At 37.1% G+C, this 25554-nt stretch overlaps 1 protein-coding gene across 3 annotated transcripts; it reads left to right on the top strand.

Annotated features, from left to right (window-relative positions):
• The first annotated feature begins 3539 nt into the window (after window positions 1-3539).
• LRRCC1 (leucine rich repeat and coiled-coil centrosomal protein 1) lies at window positions 3540-23733 on the top strand. 3 transcript variants are annotated; one of them, XM_061448196.1, is made up of 19 exons: window positions 3540-3695; window positions 3858-4063; window positions 5003-5068; window positions 5833-6000; window positions 7551-7720; window positions 7826-8035; window positions 8808-9010; window positions 9760-9946; window positions 10279-10427; window positions 11568-11772; window positions 14819-14958; window positions 16149-16350; window positions 16698-16883; window positions 18106-18280; window positions 18993-19156; window positions 19886-20094; window positions 20289-20426; window positions 22784-22919; window positions 23489-23733. In XM_061448196.1, the coding sequence occupies exons 1-19, from the start codon at window positions 3637-3639 to the stop codon at window positions 23609-23611; spliced, it is 3096 nt and encodes a 1031-aa protein (XP_061304180.1). In that variant the 5' UTR covers window positions 3540-3636; the 3' UTR covers window positions 23612-23733. The 3 variants fall into 3 exon arrangements, with proteins under 3 accessions (XP_061304180.1, XP_061304181.1, XP_061304182.1); XM_061448197.1 differs by lacking the exons at window positions 22784-22919; window positions 23489-23733 and adding an exon at window positions 20748-21666; XM_061448198.1 differs by lacking the exon at window positions 3540-3695 and having other exon boundaries at window positions 3910-4039.
• The last annotated feature ends 1821 nt before the right edge of the window (window positions 23734-25554 follow it).

Here is a 25554-nt window from a genome sequence, read left to right as displayed (position 1 = left end):
CCAGTATTAAAAATTGTGTGACAAATGTTTTAAATGTTTTAAAGATGTAATTTTCTGTTTTATTTCAGTGCCTTTTCTGAGTCTCCTTCTCTGTCAATGCACACATTTTTTTTTGATATCCAGCAATCTTCCATCTCTTTATTCTGGGAGTTTGGCCAGATGGATTTGGATTATTATTTTAAAACAAATCAATATTACACTAAATGGCAGCTTAAAGAACAGATGCAACTGACTTTGTTTCACTATTCATCCTAAAGCATACTAATTTCTAGTATAACAAAGGGATTTCCAACATCCCATATGCAGTAGATTAATAAGGATCTTGTGACAAAGCTGCTTGATTTCAGAAAACCCCACTGAGATTATTACTTTCTTGTGTGAGCTTTCTGCCTACCTCAGATAAATGTTTCTAGACAAGTGAAATATTTTGGAGACTTATGCAAAGTCTGCCTTTCATTTTGGTGTGTTGCTGCCAGATGAGGAGGAGGTAAGAGCAGAGAGAATGACAACATTCTTACAAATCCAACAGAAAACTGACACTGGATACAGTTCACTAACATAAACATTAGCAGGGCAGAGCTCAGTAAAACATGGCTGGTTACACAAGTAGCTTTCAGGCAATTGCTTGCGTTTTCAGTAATTCACTTCCCATATTTTCTGTAAGATGTCCAACTTCTCCCATTGGTTGAAAGGATAAATTGCCACAGACCGTATGATTAGCTCCAGGTCTCGTATGTGAACGCCTCCTGCCTCACATGCCACTATGTACTACATACCTGGTCACATTCACTCTGATGACATTATCTGGAGACTCAAGCACAGAATATAGGGCACAGATAAATGATTAAAGTAACCTAGACATATTTGTGAGACAAGCCTAAGATTCCCATGATATGTGGAATACACTGAAAGGTTATCTCATCATCAAAATAAAATGCCAAAGTACTGCAGTTCTTATATTCAACAGGGAACAACAACATTTCATTTGAGTGCCAACTACCGAGTTCTCTTTGACAGTAAAATGAGGTCAAGAGAGTGCTATGTAACATCTATGTTTGAAAGCTGAAACTTCAGCTGATCAATTCTAGTCTTCCCAGGATTTAGGATTTTCCCTTTTTATTTTCTTTCAGACGTCTTTCAGCCTTCCATGTCAAGTTTTTCATTATCAACTAATGGTTACCAGAACTGATACGTTCAGTCACTGCAGCTTCTCTAGATTTAAGAGAGGAACCAATACAGACAAGTAATGGAAGAATACTTTTCTTTCCTAAAATGGGTATGTATTATTTCCTAATTGCAGTTAACTGAATTTCAGTGTACTTGATAAGGAGTCTCTACCTCAATCTTGCCAAGAACTTCCTGTGCGCTGTCCTGAATCACTCTTTTCTGTGACCCACTCACTGATTAGATGGACAAGAAAGAAGCCCATCTATCTTAAAATGTCAGATTTAAAAACATTTATTTAGCTCCTTTTCAATTAGTGAAATCCTTTTCAATCAGTATTTCAAACATAGTATTGACTTATCCCTGTATCATTCTAAATCCTTTAAGGGGAGAGGATGTAGCAAAACCTAGAACCTAACTTGTCTTGCAAAGTTTTGATAAATACTCTGCTTTGTTGTCTCCAAAGAAGCTTCCTGCTGCTGCTAACTCACCGAGAATAAAGAAGAGGAACAAAGAAAAAAAAAAAAATAAAGATGCCTTCTAGGAAAAAACAGTCACAAATATTGTTTCTTGGCATACATCAAGGGACATACTGTATTTACTATGACTGGCAAATTTTATTTATAATCTTCCTGGGTTTTCCCCTCTTCTTTAGGCCACATTTTGTTGGGAATACAACACTTCAAAGTAGTTTCCTTTGTCTTGCCTTCTGAAAGGAGTTCAACAGCTATTCAAGGATTTCCACAAGTAAAATTAGATAGAATCAGACATCTCAGGGTTGGAGGAGAACTCTGGAAATCATCCAGTCCAACCCCCAAAGCCAGTTTACAATTTATCACACCAAACCCCTTGATGTATTCTCAACTTTAATTTAGAAAATGAGTCTCCACACAGAGGCACTTGACAATCTACTCCCTTGGAAATACTCTTTTTTCCTCCTGGTACTCTGCCAAATTTCTTATATATCTGCCTTGTACTAAAAGTCTTAAGGATCCGTCTCTTTCCCTGACAGATATATCATTCTAATTTCACTACTATTCAAGAAACAGTCCCCAACTGGTAGTCAGCTAATGGCAAATTACAAAACATGGGGAAGTCAGAGTTTTGATATGCTACAATGTATACCTGCATCCTACACAGCTCTCCTTACTAGCCATAGCTCATTTCAGTATTTGCCTGATAAAATATCTATGTAAGTACATTTGCATGAGCTGCTCTATGCATTCCTGGCTGGGCTGTAGCGTGCGAAGGAAAGTCTGATGGAATTTTGCAGTAACAGCTATTAATAACCAGTAGCTGGTGAGCATGTCCAACAATAGCACATATCTGTGTAAATGCAAACGTTTAAAAACCAAGCATCCACGCTTTGTTAAGACTTCCCCTGCAGTAAAGAGCAAGAGATGGGTTGAGACCCATTCACTCCCAGCAACAGCTGTATGAACTGCCCACTGGAAATGACACCTCTTCTACTTTTAGAGGGTTTGATGAATCCACCCCTCATCAGGATGGGCTTCCATTTTCCAAATCAAATGTTCCATAATGCACTGTAAACTTACACAGCAATGCCATGGTGCCCTTAAAAACAAAGCCATTCATGAATCAATGTCAATATGGTATTGTAAAGGGGGTACTACAATAGCACCGATATTAAAAAGCATGCACAGTAACCAGTCCAAGTAAAAAGCCTATTACAACATGTACCCAGCCTTACTAAAATTCACCGCTATATTTATCTTCAAATTCCTAGCCACAATGTAACAACCAGTGTCCTGTCACTAGTTATGGTCGCTCAGAGGCTCTCCCCAGCCACGCAGACATACCATATTGAACATGATCCCCTACTCGTGCCCAGCAGAATCCCCCAGCAGCTCAACCCATCCCTTGGATTGTTTCAGGATCCAGCGGGAGTCACGCCACGCACAAACACAGGGGTGGAAATCCCAGATTTCAGCACCCTGCCCCTGAGCGGACATGACACGGGCAAGTACCGAGCCGATACTCCAAGTGCTGCCAGAGCTTCAGGGGGCTATGAATGCCTCTTCTACAGAGGTGCTTTGTGACTGCTGCCGATGTAGAGCCGAGCCAGATCTGCTGAGCCAGTGGCGAGCTCTGAACCACGACTGCAGTAAACTCTTAATACTGTATCAGTTATAAAAATATCCAAAGCCCCAGACAGCTCGCTGATGGGAATTCACCGCAGCCGTCCGTACGAACCCAGTTCCCACGAGGAACGACGAGGAAAGTACAAGACCAGCGCCAAAACGACGCCCGTCCACAAGCTGGCCGCGAGTTCTTCTGCCGCCTTGCGCATGCTCCGATTGCCCTGCCTCCCTCCGCTGAGCCTGACCCCAGCGCTGCTTTGCGGTGGGGTTGTGAGGCGTTTTGCGTTCTAGCCGTAAAGCACAGACTGCCGCCGTTGGGAAGGGAGGGAAGTTTGAAGTAAAGCGGTGTTTTGTACGAGTAAGCGGCGGTATGGAGGGGGAACGCGCTATCCCTGGAGAGCTCTACCTCGTGGATAAGGGGATTCAGAGGTGAGGAGCTTGTCGGAGTAAGCATGGGGAGCTGGGCCCCTGGGGTGAGGGGAGGTTGCGGGGAGCTGGGTCCTTGGGGTGAGGGAATGCCGTGGCGCGGTGCTGGGGGAGCAGCCCGAGAATGAAGCTGCCTGGCTGATGACAGGTGCCTTTCCTTGATAGCTTGCTGGAGGTCTCCCCGAGCTCAGAGCTGCACACCCTCAATGTGCACTGTAACCGCATCACCAGGATCGAAGGTCTGGGTCATCTCTGGAACCTGCAACATTTAGACCTGTCGTCAAATCAAATCCACCGGATCGAGGGGCTAAGTTCCCTGGCTAATCTGCGCACCCTAAGCTTATCCTGTAACCTGATAACGAAAGTGGAGGGTCTGCAATATTTATTTTTGTCCATTTAGCAACAAATGAAGCTTTTCTAGGAGCTGTGTTAAAGCTTGCTTCTGGAAAGTATACACATAATTAAGGTTATATGAACTTAGTTGAGCTACTAACCACATTATGATGTAAATTTTAAAAAGGGTTGTCCTGCTTTCAACTGGGATAAAGTTAATTTTCTTCCTAGTAGCTGGCACAGAGCTGTGTTTTGGCTTTAGTCTGAGAACAATGCTGATAACACACCAATGTTTTAGTTTTTGCTAAGTAAATGCTTAGCCCAATCAAGGACTTTTCATTCTCTTGTGCTCTGCCAATGAGGAGGGGCACAAGAAGCCAGGAAAGAGCAGAAACAGGACACCTGACCCAAACTACTCAAAGGGGTATTCCATACCACAGCATGTCATGCCCAATATGTAAACTGGGGGGAGTTACCTGGAAGCAACTGAATGCTGCTTGGGTCAAACTGAGTATCGGTCTGCAGGTGGTGAGCAGTTGTATAGTGCATCACTTGTGTTTATGGTTTTCCCTTTCCCTTTTAGTTTTATATTCTCTCCCCTTGTTATTTCCCTTGGTGTTATATTGTACTTTAGTTATTAAACTGTTCATATCTCAACTTGTGAGGTTTACATATTTTTGATTCTCCTCCCCATCCTGCCTGGAGAGAGGTGAAGAGGCAGGGGTCAGTGAATGGCTGTGTGGTATTTAGTTGCTGGCTAGGTTTAGACCACAACAAGACTACGTAGTCTCTGTAAGCTTTATCATAGCAAAATGCCTTAATTTAGAAGCTAAACCTGATTTTTATACTGTGATTATAGTTCACTGTCATAATTTGTAGTTAGGATTTTTGAAAGTTGCTCTGCAAGTTTTGATTTGATCAAAGCAGAACATTCTTTTGAATATCTTGCTGTTTCGTTTTTCCCTCATTTTGTTTAGGACTGGAAAAACTCTGTAATTTAACTATGCTGAATTTGTCATATAATCACATACATGATCTCTCTGGTAAGTGACTTTAGTATGTACAGTGCAATAAAAAGCATTTGCCTCACTTTAGTTTTGACCAAGTATATTTTTAAAAGTTTCTAGTAGTTCAGCCAGATCCTGAGTAATGCTGTGAAAGGTGGCAATTCCTCTGAGTACTTGCAGCTTTCAAGTTCCTAACATTAAGGGTTGTTCTGAACTGGAATTTATTCTATATGTGGTGAGTTGAGCTTGTTCACAAAGTAGCACACAAAACATTTCAAGCTTATTTCCAAAGTGAAAGCAAGTGAAAGTCTCAGAAGATATTTCCAAAATATTCATATCTTTATAGGACAGAAATGTAGCTTTGTCTATGATATGGATTTCTCTTCTAAATCTGTTTGTTGGAATGTCCAGTTGTTGCTTCTAACCAAGATTTTAAGTTACAGAATGAAGAGAATAATAGAAAATTTAAATAATAATAATAGAAAATTTAAAAGAACATTGGTAACAATTTTGTTAATGATCTGAGTTATAAAAAGGAACTTGAAGCAAAATGTTTATTTTTCTACATGCTTAACAATTAGAAACTAATCTTTCCTTAAAGCTCCCCAGCTTTTTTTTTTTAACTGTGTGGAGGGTACCATAGTTAATGTATGTAGACAGGAATGTGGAGTTGTTATGAAATTTCCAGTTACTATGATGTGTAACTTCCTGAATATCTTTTATCAAGATGCAATTTGTTCTAAACTAGTCAGGAATTGTAGCAGAAATCATTACTTTGGTGTTTTTTCTCAAATTTTCAGGATTTCAGTGCCTTCATGGAACCAGTCATAAGCTTAGCCATATTGACCTTCACAGCAACTATGTAAACAATATTAATCACTTAGTTCAGTGCACAAAGGGGCTGTGCAGTTTGACACATCTGACACTGGAAAAAAATGGAAAAGCCAATCCAGTTTGTCACACAGCAGGTATGGATCTCAGGTAGATGCTTTGTACTCATTAGGTCAGTGGTTTCTCTAAACTGTAAGCCAGGTTCTGACACTTATTTATTTGTTCATTAACCAGCCAGCTTGCAGAAATCTAACTTCTAACAAAACTAATCTGTTTCCAGTTTAAAAAAAAAATATTCTCTTCACCCCCAGCATATTATCAAAATTGTCATTTGTTGTATGCCTTGATAAGGCTCAGTTTTTCACATTTTATTTTGGGTTAAGGTGGGAGATAGACAAAGAGTGATGGGAAAAGAAGGTATCGCAGAAATTGGAGGACAGGAGCATTATATGGTGGGTGGGTGGAGAATTTGAAGAATGTACAGAGAGATATTGAGCTGTGTAGAAAAAGGACAGGCATGGTAAGTAGATGGTCTTCTACTGAGAGAGGTCAGAAGAGGAAGATCAGTAATAAGCACTATTAGCCTTTCCTTCTTTTCCCACAGCTTCAGAAAGTAGTGATGGACTCTATGATGCTCTGCAGTAATTAGCATTTACATCAAAGTAGTAGGCAAGGATTTCACTAGGCAGTGTGGAGACAAGCTGGAGAAATGCATGTGGATATATCACTTTCAGTGTCATTGCCTAGAGCTTCTTGTTTTGGTAGAGGGTTTTTGTGTCCTTTAAATGTTACAGCCGGTGTTCACAAGTTAAGTTCATCCTGTTTTGGTGCAGGTCTTATTTGTGTATAAGAGAGGGAAAATCTACAGGAAGGTAGAAGTGGGGGCTTGATACTTTTGGTGTAGCTCAAAGAGCATTTCATTACGAAGAGCAGAATAGTAGGAATTATATTACGAAATAGCAATCATATTATGAGCACGCAACTGATAAAGGTGTATGTGTACAGTTCTTGGAGATAATTGAGGGAAGACAAAAAAGGACCTAGGTAATGTTTTCAAAAGCACACATGAATGAGTTTTACAGAGGTATTCAGGCACCATGAAAGCAGTAACAGGACTGTTAAAGTTATCTGGATAACTTAGAAAATTACACTATTTTTTTCTGTAAGCGTTTTGCATACCTCTTCATATCTACCTCTGTGGTGGCACTTTTGGAACTACAGTGTTCAGAAGCCCAAATTCTATTAATTTAAAGAAATTTCATTTCGATGTCTTGCAGTTTCATAATTGCTTATTTCATTCACGGAAAAAGGATGACATTATTATCAAAAGATGACATTATCTAAGCCCTGTCTGAACTTGTCTTTCCATGACTGTGTCTACCCTAGCACTTGATAAAACTGTTTTGGTGCAGTAAGCTGATACTAAGTTTGTCCATGCAACTGCTGTGTGCTGGTGGTGGGGGGGAAATGCTCATATAGACCAGGAGTAGGCAGGCAGTTTCCCAGTCAATTTTTTTTTTAATGCCTGTCAAAAGCCTTATGGATGGGGAAAGGCAAGACAAGGTAACTCACTACACATTTTTGTTCTGTTACAAATCCAGTGAATAATTTGTTTAGTGCATTTTATGTACCCCATCATCTTCTTTGGGAATTTATTTCAGTTTAAATGCACTTTGTTTTCCTCAAGGTTATAGAGAAATTGTTCTTCAGATGTTGCCGCAACTAACAGCTCTAGATGGAAGAAATACTTCTGGTGACCCAGTGGGCCCAGCAGAAAAAAAATGTTCAGATTTGCAGTGTTTAGAAGACATCTGGAGCTGTTTGGTTTCACCTGGGTGTCCCTCATCCAAAGATCAGGTGCTGTAGATTCTGTGTACTGATTTGCAAATGGATCTTTTTTTTTTTTTATATATATTGCATGTAACTCATTAATGTTACAAGGGTTGTCTTTCCTTTTGATAGAGCTATGTTAGCTTACCAGTAGTGACACCACATATCGACCAGGCATTAGCTCATTTCCATCAGCGTACAAAAATACCGGAACAAAATTCCATCAGCTCCTCTACAGAGCTTGTCTCATCTTCAGAACCAGAGAAGGCTGAACTTGTTAAAATATACAGTGAGATGAGAATTAAAAAAATGGAAGACCAGATTTCACAGATACTGCAAAAGGTGATTTTTTTTTTTTTTTTTTTTTTCTGTGATTGTACAGAAAATTTTGTTTGTAAAATGAGGTTTACCTTTTGATAATTCAAAAGCTAACTGGGACAGACTGGAGAATTTCTACTGCTATGTGTGTGCTGACTTAGTGCTAATGTGTTCTTAATAATTATGAGAAACAGGGAATAAACCAAAACCAAGTCTTTAAAACTGAGTAAGTCACAAAAACTTTCATACTGAGTAAAAACCATAAGGTATGGAATTAGGGCATACTGTATTAGAAAATTGTTTTCTGTTTTTTTACCCTGAAGCCATCAATATAGTAAGTGAACCAGAATAAAATATGAAATGCAGCAAAATATCTGGATTATAGAGTTGGTGAAAATTAATTTCACTAGTTGGTCCGATACGTTTGTCAAGTGTGTTTTTGTAACTGCTTGTGGTGTATGTTACATGTTTGCAAGGTGGCTTTGGTTTTAAGTGCTGTTTGTTCCACATTTTGGTCCAAGCTTCTAAGGATTTTACCAAATTTCAGGTGTTTCAAAAAGGTGTTTTCAGAACTGTGTGTTCTCAAGCATGCTGTTCTGTTGGGCTTATTTTAACTTGAAAACAATTAAATGTTTTGTTCCCTCCCTACAAGGAGGGGAGGGGTTGTTCAGAAGCAATTAGTTACTTTTCTATCAAAATTATTCTGTGTAAACTTTTTAAAAGTAGCATCTGAATAAGTATTAGAAATTAGCCAATTAGAAAGGGTAATATGCTTAGATAAAACTTCTGTTTTTAGGTATCTGATGCCTCAGGAAGGGAAGCTTCTCCAAGTGTTCTCAAAGCTAAGAGAGACACAGATCCAACTTCTGAGAGCGAAATTGAGAGCAGGAAAGAGAAGAATAGAAAGGTTACAAAAAGAAGCAAGCTCCCTGCTTACCATAGAACTACATTACCTATGAGGTGTCATGTGCATCCCCTCAAGAACAAAGTAACTGACAGGTATCCCAATGTTTGCCATGTATGAAGCCAGAATGAATTAAGCTGAGTATTGTCAGAGTGAATGTAGTTTAACTTGAAACATTTTGCTGAAAGTGGTAGGTTAGGTAAATTAACTCTGCTAATAGTGCTCTAGAAATTATTAGCTACTGAGGCTTCACTCAGTCATTTCAGTATATAAGCATTTTTTGTCTTTAGGCAAAAAGAAAATTGCACTGAAGATTCCAAAACACTTTCAGAATTCTAACAGCTTACAGTTTCATCTTTGTTTTAAATTATGGTGACAGAAGTGAGTTACTAAAAGAATAAAAGATTCATGGTGTCAGAACGGTAGTCAAGAATGTAACTGTCTGTATTTTGTGATGAAACTGAGGATGTCATGGTAATTTGCTTGATTTATGTAGCAAATATCAGAAGTGATGAGTAGAAGATGATATAAGTTGGAATATATTAGTTTAGTCAGCCAGTGCAGCTCTACAACTCCTGCTTTTTTAAAATTGTTTTATGTCTATGATCATAGGAGTTTTTTCAGATACCATCTACTAGTACTACATACTTTTTTACAGCTGAAGATTTGAATTTAGCTGTTTTACAATCTGCTTGCAAATTATTTTCTACGTAGTTTTGAACCTCTCTAAAATTCAGCTTCTACAAAGAACTGTAAAATTTTGTTCTGGAAAAATGTCTGAATCCTCTGTTATTGTTTAAACCTTGCATGTTTTTAACTATACCTTGATGCCCTGCTATTACAGGGAAGAGAAGAAGAGTTCCTCAAAATGTTCATACTCCAGTCAGACAGACTCTCATCCCAGTTCATCGTCAAATACTCGATACTTGGAAGTAGTGGGAAAGAAAGCTGAAATGCTAACTGGAAGACAGAACAATATAGAAAAAGTAGAAGAAATTAATTCAAATGCCACAGAGGAATCAACATACCGAGTATGTTTTGCATCATTTCAAGTGAAATATATTTTCACCTGAAGCCAGGCATATGTCTCCTGGTGAAACTTTAAAATTGGACGTGACAAAAAATAATTGCATGTAGATACTATCAAAAAAATAGTGGAGTTCTTGCAGTGTCAGCTGGAAGAGAATTTATTTTATTTTGTTTCTATGGGGTTATTTGGCCTGGTCACTTGCACTTTCCCCTATCCTCCATGAGTTCCAGAAAGCAAAAAAAATCTTATTCTACAGTTATGAATATTATTTGTAATTTTTGGCTATACTTCAGTGTTTCCTAGTAAATTGATGCTTACCATATACTTGCTAAGGTGCTGATTCAGGAACTGGATCAGGAGAAAGAAAGGAGGTGGAAAGCGGAGCAAGCAGAGAAGAAATTAATGGAGCATGTCAGAGAGCTACAGAAACATGCAAAAGAAGAAAAGAGTCTTCAGAGTATGGCTGTATACACTACAGACAGGTAGGGAAACAGTGCTGCAGTATAAGAGTTTGTTGTTTGGTTGTTGTTTTTTTTTAATTTAAGACAATTCAATTTATAGTCTTAAGAAAGCAGAACAGCTTTAAACAGTGTAGTTGGAAAATAATGCAGCAAGAAGTAGTGCTAAAATTTCTCTATTACCTAATTAAATTCCTTTCTTCCTGTTCTTGTCTCAGAACAGTATTGGTATTCTAGCCATTATTTTCCAAGCAGTCTGTATCATAATTGTTCAGCACAGGCTATAGTGGCTGTCTCATGCTCATACTTTCGGCTTCCAATTTCCAGTCTTCCTTTCCATCTACAGTGATTGGTTTGGCGTTTTTTGGGGTTCTTTTTTCCTGCACAGTGCGCTTGAACAAAGATGTTTCTGGCAGAGCAGAGTTGGCCAACAGGCAATATTCTGTCCTGGTCAGGCCTATTATATCTTCCTATAGACTGCTGTTATCATCCTTGTAAGTTCTGAGCAGCATTGTTTTTTTTAAAAAAGAAAGTTCTCCCTCCTAAGAGCATTGTTTGTTGTTGGCTGTAATTGGAGATGTCTGTTCTATTTGTCTTAACAGCATTGTATTTATCAAAGACCCATTTTCTTTTGTGTAAGGAAGAAACAAGCCAAATGCTTCCTGAGTTACCATCTGTGACTGGCTGTGATTATTTCCCATTTTTATCCTCTGTTTTAGTTTCACTTCCGCCTTTTATTTATTACCACCTTAAATAAGAGGCTTATTATGTTCCTTTTGTTGTAAGATAGGTCTTGTATCAAAAATTATTAGAGCATTAAAGGATATTACAATTTTTTTCTGAAGAAAATTATTAAATTAGAAATTGTTAACATGTTCAATTTCTGTATAAAGAAAAATGATACTGGAATGCCATTTTCTTGAAGAACCTGTCTCTAGCCTTGTTTCTTTTAAAATGAAGCTCAATATAGTGATGCTGTGCGCAGCTTCAGAAATATTTTACATATCTTTTAACAGTTTTACATGGCAGTGCCTTAAATAGTAAAACTCAACAAAGAACAAGATAGGGTACTACAATGCTTACTGATGTGTTTTTCTCAGTTCATTTGACATCAACCTAAATAATAAAATATTTGTAATACAACCCTATTGCATTTATTCTCAGGCTAAAGGAACTGATATTGAAAGAGAGAAATAATAAAGCAAGACTGCAAGCAGATGTACAACAGTTGAAAGGTGAAACTGAAAGACTTACTAATGAGTTAAATCAGGCAAGAAATAAAGAAGCAGAATATCAGAAGGCCATACAAGCTTTAGAAGAAACGCTATCTAAGAAGGAGACACAGCGACTGCAGCAACGAACAACAGAGGTAAATATTTTTCATGGGTAAATAATACAGTATCAACAGCAATAGCTACTGTAATCCTAGATATCAAGAGACACTAGATTTTATAAGCCTTAAGTCTGAGTTTTCCACAATAGAAGCTGGGGCTTTTTTTTTCATCATAATCATATTTAATAATAAGTATCCACTTTAATTGTCAGTTAATGTCTCTTACAAATAGAGGTATGTCATGTGATGTGGCCTTAAGGTAAAGGAGAGCAAGTCCTGTTAACATGGAGAGTTGGTATTTTCTGACAATATTCAGGAATAACAAGTTTTCTAAAATGTTGCTGAAATCAATAATGATCTTACTATGAGGATGGAAATCTGATAGTTCTGTCTGTTTTACTGATTTAAAGAATTAAGTGTTTTTAATTCCCACCAGAAAAAAAAACAAATTAAAGTGGTTTTGAGTTTGCTTTAAAGATGAGAACATAATGATGATTTTATTTTTTTTTTTTTTTTGGCAGAGGTACTATGTTCAGTGTACAAATACATAACATGGAAGATGCTGAAGCAGATATTGCCACTGTATCTAACATAATAATTGGTGAATTTTCAGTGGCCAAATGCTGCATCTACCAATATCTGTTCCAATTGTTTGATTATATTCTGATATTAGCCCATTCCTGTGTCGCTGAAAAACTTCTGAACCACTAGTATGGTGCTGTAGGAAATCTGATCATTCAGATACCCTGAAAAGAAAAAGAACTGCAGAGTTTGCTGACAACTGATCTCCAAGTGCTATTCAAGTTACGAAGTAGCCATCCTTGGCTTCAGGCTTCTGTTTAGGCACCTGAGTATCTCTTCCATTTTTTTTTTTTTAATTTTTTTTTTTTTCCTTACCTGTAAATACCCAGAAGCTGTTATGGATCTGGAAGTGACCTTCAGTTTAGATCAGATACCTGTTTGTCACTTTGAAAAGTACCAAATTTAGTGATTTAGAGGAGAGTGGTTGCTTTTTTCATTTGGTTTGGGTTTCTTTTTTTCCTTTCCTGTAAGGAAGAAAATACCTTATTGGTGTATGAGGTTTTTAATTTTCTTTTAAAGAGTTTGTAGACATAAGTAGTCTCTTTTGATAATAGTAGCATCATTTTTATTAACTGCAAAATTTAATTAAGTTCCTGTCTCTAAGATCCTGTAGCAAATACTCTTTAATTATGTTTTGAAGAATAATCATGGTGCTCTAGAAACTAAACTCTCTTTCTGAATGTTCAGATTTAATATACCTTTGGCCTATTTTATCAATGCCAAGATTAACAAATTTTACAATATTTTATAAAGCTTTCTTCTAGTACACATTGGTACTTAGTTTTGGGGTAAATTTTGGTTACTCAGGGTAGTCACCACTTAAGGACTTCAGTCAATATTACTAGATTACTTCTGTAAGGGATTCAAGATAAACAAGCTACTATGCATCTAAATGTGTAAATATTTTCCAGAAGTCTTTAAATTTATATGTATTCTCACTGGAAATCTTTGGGTTTAAGTGTTTCAATTTTGGAGAGAATTGCTTTACTTAATCCACAAAACAACAGCAGTACAGTGGGGCACATGTAAATGTTACTCATGAAGAGGTTTAATATGGGAACTCAGTTTCATATTCAAGTCTCACAATAATTTTCATACAACTGAAGTTAATGTATGAATTTTAGGTATCTCCGACATTCTCAAGCTGGAACTCATAACATGCAGCAGCACATATGTATCTTAAGGATATATATAATAAGCACATATGTACCATTGCAGGCAATGATGAACATTGAAAACAATGTTTTATTCATCAGTGCCGGACATTCAATACAGCTCTTGATTTTTTGTCTTTCATTTTGATCTTTCAAAAATTCAGCTGAGGGAGACAGTTGTGGCAGAATTGGAAGAAAACAATTTGGGATTTTATTTTATTTTTTTTTTTTTTGTTTTGTGAGGGTTGCAGGGGGGTGTTTGTTTTCTTGTGAGTTGGAAAATAAACTAGGTTGTATCTTGTTTTCTAGCTCTGCCATTAGATTACTGACACTTAAGACTAATCGATTTGATAATCACAGAATTGATACTCTTGAAAGCAAAGACATAAAACTTGTGTAAGTACAAAATGTGAGGACCCTTTGCTTAGGACAGGTTGACGAGAAAGTTAAGTTGTTACTTCTCACTGCTTGAGCACAAAAGGCTCAAGATGAATGCCACAAGTAATGATGAGGAGTAAGAATATCTTCATTAACATCACCTCTGCTGTTTCTGTGGCATGTGCTAACTTGGAGCCTTCTGAAGTGTCTTGATTCTGAATTACCATTTCATGAGTAATTAAAACCTTTTTTAGAACTTTTTTCATATCTTTTTATTCCTACTTGCTGAGTTAAAAAATACAGCTTGGTTTGTATATGGCTTCAAATTACAAAATTCATAAAAGCTTGCATTAAACAGAAAAAGCAGAGCATGCCACCTGGTATTTATACTGATTCTCCATTTTTTCCTAAAATCATTAGATGCAACTCTGTTCAGCAATTTTAAACATATAACTAAGAAATATACAGATTTTTGTAACTGTGTTTAAAAAAAGTTATATTGAATACATACAAATGTTTTGCTTGAAACTAATGAAATTATTACAATATGAGAGTTTGTAATTGAGCAAATCATTCTGCCAATCAATACGTGTTCCACTTCTGCAAAACATTCTCAAGTTCTTTATAAATTAAGCAAATGTTCTTAGTTCTTCATGAAAGTTGCTTTTTTCTGTTGTAGTAAGTTAAGCAAAGATATAATATTAGACATCTTGTCTGAAATTTCTGCAAGTGTAAAATACACAGTAAATAAAACAACAAACAGGACAAAGGAAAAAAAGAAGACTTCCCTTGTCTTGAGCTAGGTAACATAATAAAATTTTATGAAAAATCCTGACATTTGTGGAGCCCAGGTAGATATGTATAACACTGTATTAAAGCACCTGCTCCTGTATGTTCTGGTATAAGACATAAAGAACAGATTTCAGTTTTAAGAAAATCTTCGTGCTCTCTTTATGAATTCTACATAGATGAAACGGGTGCAAGAAGCAGAGCTTAAAGCGTCAGCAAATGAAAGGGAAGTACAGTTACTTCGAATATCCTTCCGACAACAGAAGGAGAAGGTAAAACAACTACATGAACTTCTTATATTAAGAGAGCAAGAGCAAAGGTATGGGATCCTCTGTTTTCACTAATAGAGATGCTAGTATTGCAAAAATGTCTTGTTTAAATGTGTTCTGCAAAGTGCCAATGTGTGTTTGTGGGTTTGGGATTGTTTTTGGTTTTTTAATGGGAGAGATGGTCTTTGTAAAAATGTAGATGTCTTCCCACCCATTTTCTTGCTTATTTAAGAGTATCTTCCTATCTTGTAGATTCCTGACTCATAAGTCCATGTAGATAACTGTGCTCTTCCAGCCTTTCATTTGATAGGTTCTTTTCTTATTCTGCGGCTGAACTTTTTATTTTAAATACTTGATCTTTAATCCAGAAAATAATCAGATAAAAAAATCACATTCAAATTATTGTCTGAAGAGCTAATCTGCATATATACAATAACGCAGTGTTCAAAAAACCAGCATCTTCCTCTCAAAATTTTTTTTTTAAGTGTACTTGAAGATAAGTTCATACCGTTTAGTTAATACAATCACATATATGTACTAACTAAAGAAACAAGTGGTGTTTCAATTTACAAGGCTAAATGTATTCAGACACCAAGGCAATTGAGGGTTTAGGTGGGAAGAATCCAATAGCAGTGTTTTGAGATCTCCAATTATTATCTCAAATCTCCAAAAGATGTAATGTGAAGGACAGTGGATGTGTTTTCTGTTTGTGCTTTAAAGCAGATGAACAGAATAGTCTTAAAGTACAAGGTACTTCTGCTTCAACATTCTCTTCCAGACAGGAAGGAGGCTTATCCTGGAACCCTTTAGGTCCCCATTGCTTCCGTTTTTCAGGTTTTGGGCCTGAGTGAGAAGGAAGAGTCTAGTGTGAGGGTGAAGAGAATGACTGCAAAAGAGGGTATCTGGCTGTGGAGTGCTTTTTCCCTATTCCACGATCTCTTCCAGATTTTTGTTATCAGCTAAGCAAACAAATGCTAACTAATAGCAAAAGAGCAATTTAACAATTTCTACAAAAGTCTGAATTAAAAAGATTATCCCTTCGGGTGTTTTAACAGTAGTCAACACTTTTCCTTATCCCTGAGCCATTGTCATAGAAGACGGAAATCTGTCTGTGAAACTAAGGAATTTATCCCCTATATTATGTAATTTGTTATCCTTTTTAAGAAATACTAAGGAAATTATTTGAAACAGCTGTGAGATACTGCAGGTCTTGTCTCAAGCATATGTTTGATAACTTCAGGAAAGAACTTGAAACCCGAGTTGCTTTAAATGGACCTGAATTTCAAGATGCTTTGTCAAAAGCAGTGGCTAAAGAGGAACAGAGGCATGAACAGCATGTTAAAGAGTTTCAGGAGAAAATTAATATGTTAAACCAGAAGTACAAAGAATTAGAAGATGAATTTCGTTTAGCTTTAATTATTGAAGGAAAAAGGTTTAAAGAGGTAAGACAAAAAGAACATTTAACAACAATCTAGGTGGAGTTGTAGTTCTCTCAAATTTGTTTGGTTTGAGGTGTTGGGGGTTGGTTTTGGGGGGAAGAAGTGGTTTGGTGGGTTTTTTGTTGTTGTTTTTGTTTGTTTTGCTTTTTTTGGCTGGGTTGGTTGGGGGTTTTTTGAGGTATCACCAATAAACTGGTAGAAAAACAGTTTAAGATACTCACTAATTTCAAGTACTGTTGATGAACTTATATTTCTTCCTTTATTTGAAATTGAAATGGCATTTGTGTGTATGTGTACACATTTTTTCCAAATGTTAGCAGTTTTCAAGTCTTGTCTTTATAAAACTTTAGGTGAAAGAGGGTTTTGAAAATGTTACTGCTGATCTAGCTGAACATAAACAAGCTGTCTTTAAGTTTGAACAAAAGGAAAAAGAGATGACAAGTGTGATCCAAGACCTTACAAGCATAGTGAAAGAACAGAAAGCAAAGATAGCAGAACTAACAAAAGCAAAGGAAGAAGCTACAGCAAACCTAAAGGTACTTGTTTCAAAACATTTCAACTGCATATATGATTTTTTTTGTAGTATTTTATTTGTAAAAGTTAGCAATGCCATACAAGGTAGGTTGACATGTTTCCTGTTGCACTAAAACGTAGCACTCCACATCAGCCTGTATTCATGCATCCTGCACTTCAATCTCTTAAACACACTGCTCCACATGTAGCAGAATCTAGACTCACCCATCTTCAGAAGTGCACTTCTTCCCTTGTGGGCACTACTATTTTCTATATAATCAAGTGGTCACTCTAAACTGAGAAGTAAAAACCTTAATGAATAGCCCTGACCTCTTTATAAATTCAAAATAATGAAACATGGTTCTGCAGTGGTCACTGTATGTGAAGTAACAATGAAATTGAACAATCAAGAGTAATTATTAACAGCTTAATATCTCAGAGTTGCATAAAATTAGCAGTATTAGTAATTACTTTCTAATTGCCTGATGTTAAAATACTGTGGGCACAATTGCTTTATCTTACACTACTGATCACTATATATTAACATTCTAGTACTACCTTGTTAAATCTTAAAAATCTTAGGAACATAACTTTTAAACCATTGTGTGATCCAGCCCATCTTTGTATTAAAACTTCTGTGCAGTGCAGCCCCTGCACTGTTTCTCATCTCCTCCCTACATGTTGGTGGTGTCCAAACATTGGACAGGATAGCATCCTGCCAGTCAGTGGTGCTGCTACAAAGTTAAATAACTGTATTAAGCACCTGTAATCTGTAGCCTACATAACTGAAGATAAATCTTTATCATAGGGAGTGGGAAGTTCATCCCAGCTTCTGTCTGTTTTCTTTTAATTTGTTTTTTAGTGTCTTAACTAGACTTTCTATTTCTTTTCTCTCTTTGGTTTTTTTTTTGGTGTTTTCCTTTTTTTGTTTGCTTGGTTTTTTTTAAAGTTGTGCGTTTATAATTCTAAACAGGCTTTTCTAATGGTATTGATAATTTAAGGTGGCTGTTTAGAAATCAGCTTTACATTTTTCTGGTATCTAAGTGTGTCTATTTGAAGCAAACATTTGTGTTTTATTTCTGGGAAGAGATGCAGATAGAACCCTATATGCAAGCAGAATATTCTTCAGTTAACTTAATTTGCTGCAAATAAGCATTGCTTTCCTACCACTTAGTAGTGATTTGAAATTTTGAGTACCTGTTTTCAAGGATCTTACTGTCTTTTTTCCAATGTTCATTTATACAGTGTCAAACTGGAGAACTTGAAACTGTAGTCAAGGAGGACAAACAGAAGGCTGCCCAGGTTGAGCTTCTGAAAAAAGAAAATGGAAAGCTTATTTCTCAGCTGACAGCCCAGGAATCTGTGATTGATGGGTTAAAAATGGAAAGAAAAATATGGGGGCAGGAGTTGGCACAACAGGGTAATTTTTTTTCTTTTTCAGAAAAGAATGGTGATGTTCAGTGTCATACCTTTCACATAAACACTCCATTATAGTTGTAACCATGATCTCTGGATCTTACTGATCTCTGTTGATCTTACCTAGTTATAAAGATATATAAAAGTAGGCGCTCTGTAGGATGCAGATCCTTATAGGAACTCTAACAGCAGTTATAATAATTGTGGGAGATAAACTGCATCTACAACTATCTGTTTAACCTAAATGTCAAAATACCTTAATATTATACAAAGAACTTTTAAACATGAAGTTAGGAAAACAAGGATTTGTAAATAGTGTTACATAATGCTGCTTATCTGTCAGATAAATCTAATGTGAAAATTTCAGTATATATCTTAAGAAGTGTTAAATACTGGGTGAAATAAAGCTTGGGCTTTTTTCATTTTTCTTATTGACATGACTCAGCACCACCTTGTGGGTTCTTTGAGACTGGCTGGGTCTGTGAGAAATACTGTTGACTTTATCCTTTGAAACTGATAAAAAGGTAGACCTTCAGTTCTACATGTCCTCTCAAGTGTTACCTGCCTACAGATTAAAGCTCTACAATGTTTCCAGTGGGCAAAATGGTCATGTTTGTTTTTTAAGGTAGTTCTTACTTTTGCCTTCCTCCCTCATTATATATCTTGAACTTACCTGTAAAATGAATGCTATAGTGTCAATACGCTGTTTTATCTAGGAGCTCATCTTGCTCAAGATCGGGGAAAACTGGAGGCAAAAATTGAAGTTTTAACGAATGAGATTGAAATGTTAAAAAAGCAAAAGGAACAGGACAGTGATACTATAAGAATTAAAAACAAAATAGTGGATGATCAGACAGAAACAATTAGGAGATTAAAAGAAGTAAGTGCCATGTCTGACAATTTGTGTGCTTAGCTAAAACTAAGGTGTGCAGTGCAAGTTATAGTAAAGGTTGTGATAAAAGCTGACTGCCCTCCTAGTTTACCAACTTGGAAAGCACCATTAGGCTGACAGTGGCAGCTAATTTCACAGAGAGCAGAAGAGGGCCTTATATAAACTTGATGTACAGAGATGCTACTTTGAATCTTTCACTGAACCTGTTTATGTAAAGACTTTCTTTTTTGTCTCACTTTGAGCTACTTTTGATAATGATTTTGAGAGAGGAAAAATTAGGATGGCATATAGCATTCTTCATGTGAGTTTAACAGAAAAGTAGAAGAAGATTCTTGAAGAGATTGCTTATTTTGCTATGTAAATATTTTTATCTTCTTGTAAATCACTATTTTAACAGCAGAGGTACTATGTTTTAATTCATCTCATTTAGAGACTTCAGACTATCAATCAGAGCAAAGAGAATGTGAACTCAATGATTTGTATATGTAGAATAAGTTGTATTAGAGCTGTTAACAGCTTTTGTCATAACTTGCTTTCAATTTCAGATTTATGTTTTGATGATTAAGTACTTTTCATATAATAATACATTTAGGACAGCAAGCTTTCATATGTTCCTTTCTGCTTCATTCCACCATAGACTAAACAGATCCTGTTAAAGGGTGCCAATAAAGTTAAAGTGAAGGGTGTTCATGTTCTAAAATATTTTATCTTCTGAAGGGCTTACAAGAAAAAGAGAAACAAATCAGAAAACAGCACGAAGAAAACCTGAAAGCTCAAAAATGTTTTCAAGTACAGTTGGATGAAAAAGCTGCTGAAATTGAAGAGCTAATGGAAAAAATAGAAAGGCAAAATGGAAGAAAAGAGGAATTAAAGCAACTGCTAGAAAAGAAAGAAGTAGAACTTGATGACATTAAGGATGCATACAGGTGATACATACAAGTGGCAATAATTTGTGATTATGACTGTGCAGCACTGCTCTGAAGTTATTCCATGTTCAGAGAGTACTTGCTTGCTATTAAAACCCACAGAAATACGGAAAAATGAAAACATGGGAAACCTTTTTTTCAGCCCTCCTAGGTGGTCTCTACACTCATTGTAAATATGTGCGTTTTATTTTCAGTGCAGTGAAAATGAAGTGGCAAGGTAAAGAAGAAATATTAAGTCAGCTGGAGGTGCAGGTTAAACGAATGAAGGAGAACTTTGATATCAAAGAGAAAAAGCTGATTGAGGAGAGAGATAAAAGTCTTCAAACTCAGAGGTGAGCACCTTAATAGCTTATTTTGTGACTACGTAGTTATTATAGAGTTGCACTGTTTATAAGTATGCAAAAATGTTTGATTATATGGTGAAGGAATGCATAATACTCTCGTAAGTACTTGGTGAGCACAGTCAGTGCAAAGTCTGTGTGTGTAGAAGTAATTTTTACTATACAGGTAACTGAATTCTAGTTCCACAAAGTAAGTTAAACATTCCTCCTGTAAACTTCTTAGCTGTGTTCCCAATTTCTTTGAGTAATTGGAGCCTACATTTGTTCCTCCCTAGTATGCCTGTTCCACCACAGTGCTTTTGTTTTTTTCAGTGAGGAAACTCCATGTTACAATTACATGATAGAGACTCTCTACAGGCATCACACATGCTGGCTGGAGTCATGTAGTGAAGGTGCTTGCACACGAGGCACGGTTTGCAGCAGGGTTTCTTTGAGCATGAGCCTGTAACCCTTCCAGCTCGTGACCTGGATTCGTGGGTTGCAAATCACAGGTTGATGCCTGTAGCCAGCACTTGGACTTACAAGAGAGGCCACAGTATTTCATTATGCAGGATGATGGAAATAGCTTGTGCACTTTATAGGAAATTAAGGGCAGATCCTCAATATTTATCACAACAATACTAATAAATCACAGAATCACAGATTCGTTTAAGTTGGAAAAGACCTTTAAGATCAAGTCCAAACGTTAACCCAGTACTGCCAAGTCCACCACTAAATCGTATCCCTAAGTGCCACATGTATGCACGTTCACCCTTTTGGTGAAGAAATTTTTCCTAATATCCAGTCTAAACCTCCTCTGGTGCAATTTGAGGCCATTTCCTTTCATCCTATTGCTTGTTACTTGGGAGGAGAGACCAACACCCACTTTGGAACATCCTCCTTTCAGGTAGTTGTAGAGAGGGATGAGGTGCCCCCTGAGTCTCTTTTTCTTCAGGCTAAACAGCAGTTCCCTCACAAACACTCTTTTTTCACCAGGCAGCTTTCCAGCCTCTCTTCCCCAAGCCTGTAGCATTGCATGAGGTTGTTGTGGCCCAAGTGCAGGACCTGGCACTTTGCCTTGTTGAGCCTCATGCTATGGGCCATAGCCCATTGATCCAGCCAGTCGTGACCCCTGTGCAGAGCCTTCATACAGTCAAGCAGATCAACACTCCCATGAAACTTGCTATTAACATTTCAGTCTGTGACAAACAGACTGTTTATAAGTTACCTCTCATTCCTTTCCCATAGAGGTAGCAATAGGTTTTTTATTTATTTTATTATTCCTCTTGTACTGTCAATCTTTAATTTTTTTAAGCAGTTAACAGTAAATATGAGATGATACAAAAGAAAATACTTATAACCCAAAAAATAGTCATGGACTTGGATGATGCTCAGTTATTTCAAGTGCGTCTGGCATTATGGAGATGTATGGTAGACTACTGCCTGTGATAAGCTTAGATTGCTAGTGTGGTTTTTACTTTATTCTTTGGCCCCTATCTCTTATTTTATTTCCTTCCTCCCTCCCAGCTATTCTTAGGAAAAGATTAGCTATTTAATAAAACTGTATATGTATCTAGCAGTGATAGCCACACTGTTACTGAAGTAATAAGCTAGTATGACTAAGGCTTTTTTGCTTTACATTTTTTAATTGAACACATTGATTAATTACATTTTTTTTATTATTTAAGGAAGGTCATATGATTAACAAATGAAAGAAAATACCTTTATGGTTAAGTTTAATTTAAAACAGACAAAACAAAAACAAAAACAAAAAATGGCCACCTCAAATAGTCAATGGTATCATGTGTTGGAAGGTCTGGAGTAAAACTGAAATTTTGTCCCAAATAATTCTGTTCTGTTTCAAAATTTCCTTGTAAATTAATTGCATAGTGGAATAATTTGTCTTGCTTTCTGTTGCTACTTATTTTAGAATTAATAAAAGCAGAATTTGCTTGAAGCCAAGGGAAGGCTTCACTACTGTGAAGCAGATGCTTTTCTATTTCTGTAAGAGATGGGCTTACAGTCTGTTTACAGGATCACATAGTTCAGTCATTGACTTCTCAAGAATCAAAAACATAAGTATGTGTTGGAAAACGGGTGGAGTTCTTATCCATGTTGACAGTAGCAAGCCTGAATCTTTCTGTTGTTAATGATCAAATGCTTCTAAGAGGAATGCCAGAAGCCCTACGCATGGTGCATAGACCTAGAACGTGTACTTGAGAAAACAGGACATCTGGAGCTAGATATTGCAATAACTGTTTTTTATGCCTATGTTATTAAAACCTTATCAAAGACAGAATTAGACAAAACAAAATACTTCAGTTGTTTGCAGGACTGTGATTTTTATTTTTTTTTTTTAATCTTTTTAGGATTGCTGTGGAAAAGCTTCATGAAATGGATGATGCTTTCAGAAAACAACTTGGGTCAATGTTGGTAGCTCATCAGGAAGAACTATTGCAGCTGGCAAATGAAAAGGAAAAACAAATTGAAGCAGCAAATGAAAAAGTAATTTTAGTACTAAATTTGTATGTTTATTGCATTTGCATTTTTGTTCTGCAGCTGCTAAAACGGTCCTTGGAATTCACTTGTCTGTATCTATTCAGCTAGTCTCTGAATGGAAATAGCCCTGGTTTAGTACTCAAACTTTGCACAGCCAAAACATCTCTAGAACTTGTACCATCAGGAGGTTCTGGATTCAAGTAAAGTGGCATGTTGTGTAGCTGGTTATGAGGCAATAGCTAAACATTCCCTTACTTATACAGGCAAGAATAATGATGATTATGCCATAAAGTCCACCTAATTCACCTGTGCCGGTGCTAACATATGTTCCTGTCACATACGCAGTAGGTATTTTGGTGTTGGTACATTACTCACTGTCTCCTGGCAAATTAATACTTTTTTTAAAGCAAAATTCTGTTACTGCATACAGTGTCAAAAGTAGTGCATTGCTTATTTAAACATAAGCATGTTACTCTTGCATTGCTTATGAGTGTTTAAAAATAGCCAAGATTGTATGGGTTTGGGTATATTAAGGAAAAGCAAGAATCCTATTTAATCGCTGTGTGCTCTTTCAGGTTTACTGTGTTGAAGAAGAAATGCGGCAGCTTCTGCAGGAAATGGCATACCATAAAAAAGCCATGGAAAATAAAATAAGACGACTTACACATGCACTGAATGATTTTCAACAAGATCTTTGAAAATTGTGTAACACACATTTTTAGTGTATATAGTAACAGATTTTAGCAAATTCATACATGACACTGCATTTTTCCTTGTTTTCTAGAGAATAAATTATTTGATATATTTTGATGGTTCGGGACTCAGACAAGTATTTTTACATTATTTTCATAATAACAATTTATTTCTAATATTTGGTTATTTTTAACTTCTGCCAGAATGGGTCAAAACATATATAAAGGAAGAGCATCGTATTAGCATGTTTAATAAGAGGAAAAGAAGGTTGGGCCTTTGCTTCTAAAACAAAAGCCTGAACCCTTGCTTCCTTGGAGCAGAGATCCAAGAATGTACCTAAAAATACATTCATTCTGCCATTGTTGATGGAGCATGCATGATTTCTGCAACTCAGAGTGGCTTTTTTGGCTGCATAGTTTGGTTCTCTACAGCAATAGGCTTCCTACCAGCTTTTGAAAAACAGGAGATAATAAGCTAACAGCTTTTTACAGAAACTAATCATCAGCTTTATGTTAATATGGCTGTTATATTTCTTTCATGAGGGAGAATTTACCGTCTCTGCTGTACTTGGGCATCTATTGTATTTGCTTGTTCTGGGAACATCCTAAACTCTTGTTGCACTACACCACACTGAAGCATTTAATGCTGCAGTAGCAAGTAAAACACTTTAAGTAGTAACCACGACAGGTACTTGTTGGTACACCAGATGGAGCTATTTCTTGCCGTCTCGTAGCTAAAGGAGAGTCCTAGTGCTCCAATGAGGATGGAAGCCAACTTTATCATGGGCCTCTACAGAGCCCGCTGCTGCAGTATAGCGGTACAGGTTCATAATTTTTGTGCCCAGTAAGAGCACCGTTGCTAGTAGAAGGCCCTGGCCTTTGGCTAACTGTACAAGGCCTGTTGGGCTTGTTATCAACTTGTTATGAAAGCTTGCTGTGTGAACAAGAGCTTAATACCAGCTCTTCTCATTATGAGGTGCAGCTGAAGCATGGGATGTAACAAAGTCCTTGAAAACATCAGGACAAGCTGAAAGTGGAGTACAGGGTTGCAAAAACAACTCACTGATGATCAGTGACTGGACTTTCATAAAGCACAGCCTTGAGAGCTGGGACCAGGCTGCTTTAGCTCTAAGAAAGGAAGCAGCAAAGCAAAATAAACACTCCAAAAACTGAATAAAGCGCCTCCAGTGGCATAGGAAATCAACAGCCCTTGCCCTGCTGTCCTGGGTTCAGCAGTAGCAGTCGTTTTTTCTCCTTCTTAATAGCTGGTGCAGCGCCGTGTTTTGACTTTCAGCCTGGGAACAGCGCTGATAACACCAATGTTTTTAGTTACTGCTCAAATGTTTAGTCTGACCAAGGACTTTGTGAGTCTCATGCTCTGGCAGGGAGGAGGGGAAGCCAGGAGGAAGCAGAGACAGGATACCTGAGCCAAACTAGCCAAAGAGGTATTCCATACCACAGCACATCATGCCCCCGATGTAAACTTAAGAGTTACCTGGAAGGGTGAGTTGACTGCCGGGGTCCGGCTGAGTATTACCGGATGGCGGGTGGTGGTATTGTATTCTCTTCCCTTGTTATTTCCATTATTATTATTATTGGTGGTAGCAGTAGTGATTTGTGTTATACCTTAGTTACTGGACTGTTCTTATCTAGACCCGTGGGAGTTACATTCTTTTGATTCTCCTCCCCATCCCTCTGGGAGCTGGGGAAGGTGGGGGAGTGAGAGAGCGACTGCATGATTTATGGCTGAGCTTAAACCATGACACCTGCACTGCACAGTACTGTTTGTGGGGGGAGGGCAGGGAGATGGCATGGGCTTATAAAGGGTAAAATTTCAGATCCCAGAAAGGGAGCCCACCTGCTTTCTGCTATATGTACAGATACGGCCCTGACCGTGCTGTTATCTGTGTGAGTACTGCTGCTGTACAACATGGCGCATTCAGTGTAAT

Source organism: Pezoporus flaviventris, unplaced genomic scaffold (genome assembly GCF_033815535.1).
Source record: "Pezoporus flaviventris isolate CSIRO_AGI_PZ_B2104156 unplaced genomic scaffold, CSIRO_AGI_Pfla_v1 ptg000007l, whole genome shotgun sequence".
In the NCBI taxonomy this organism is placed as follows: Eukaryota; Metazoa; Chordata; class Aves; order Psittaciformes; family Psittacidae; genus Pezoporus; species Pezoporus flaviventris.
This window is presented reverse-complemented; position numbering and strand designations above follow the sequence as displayed.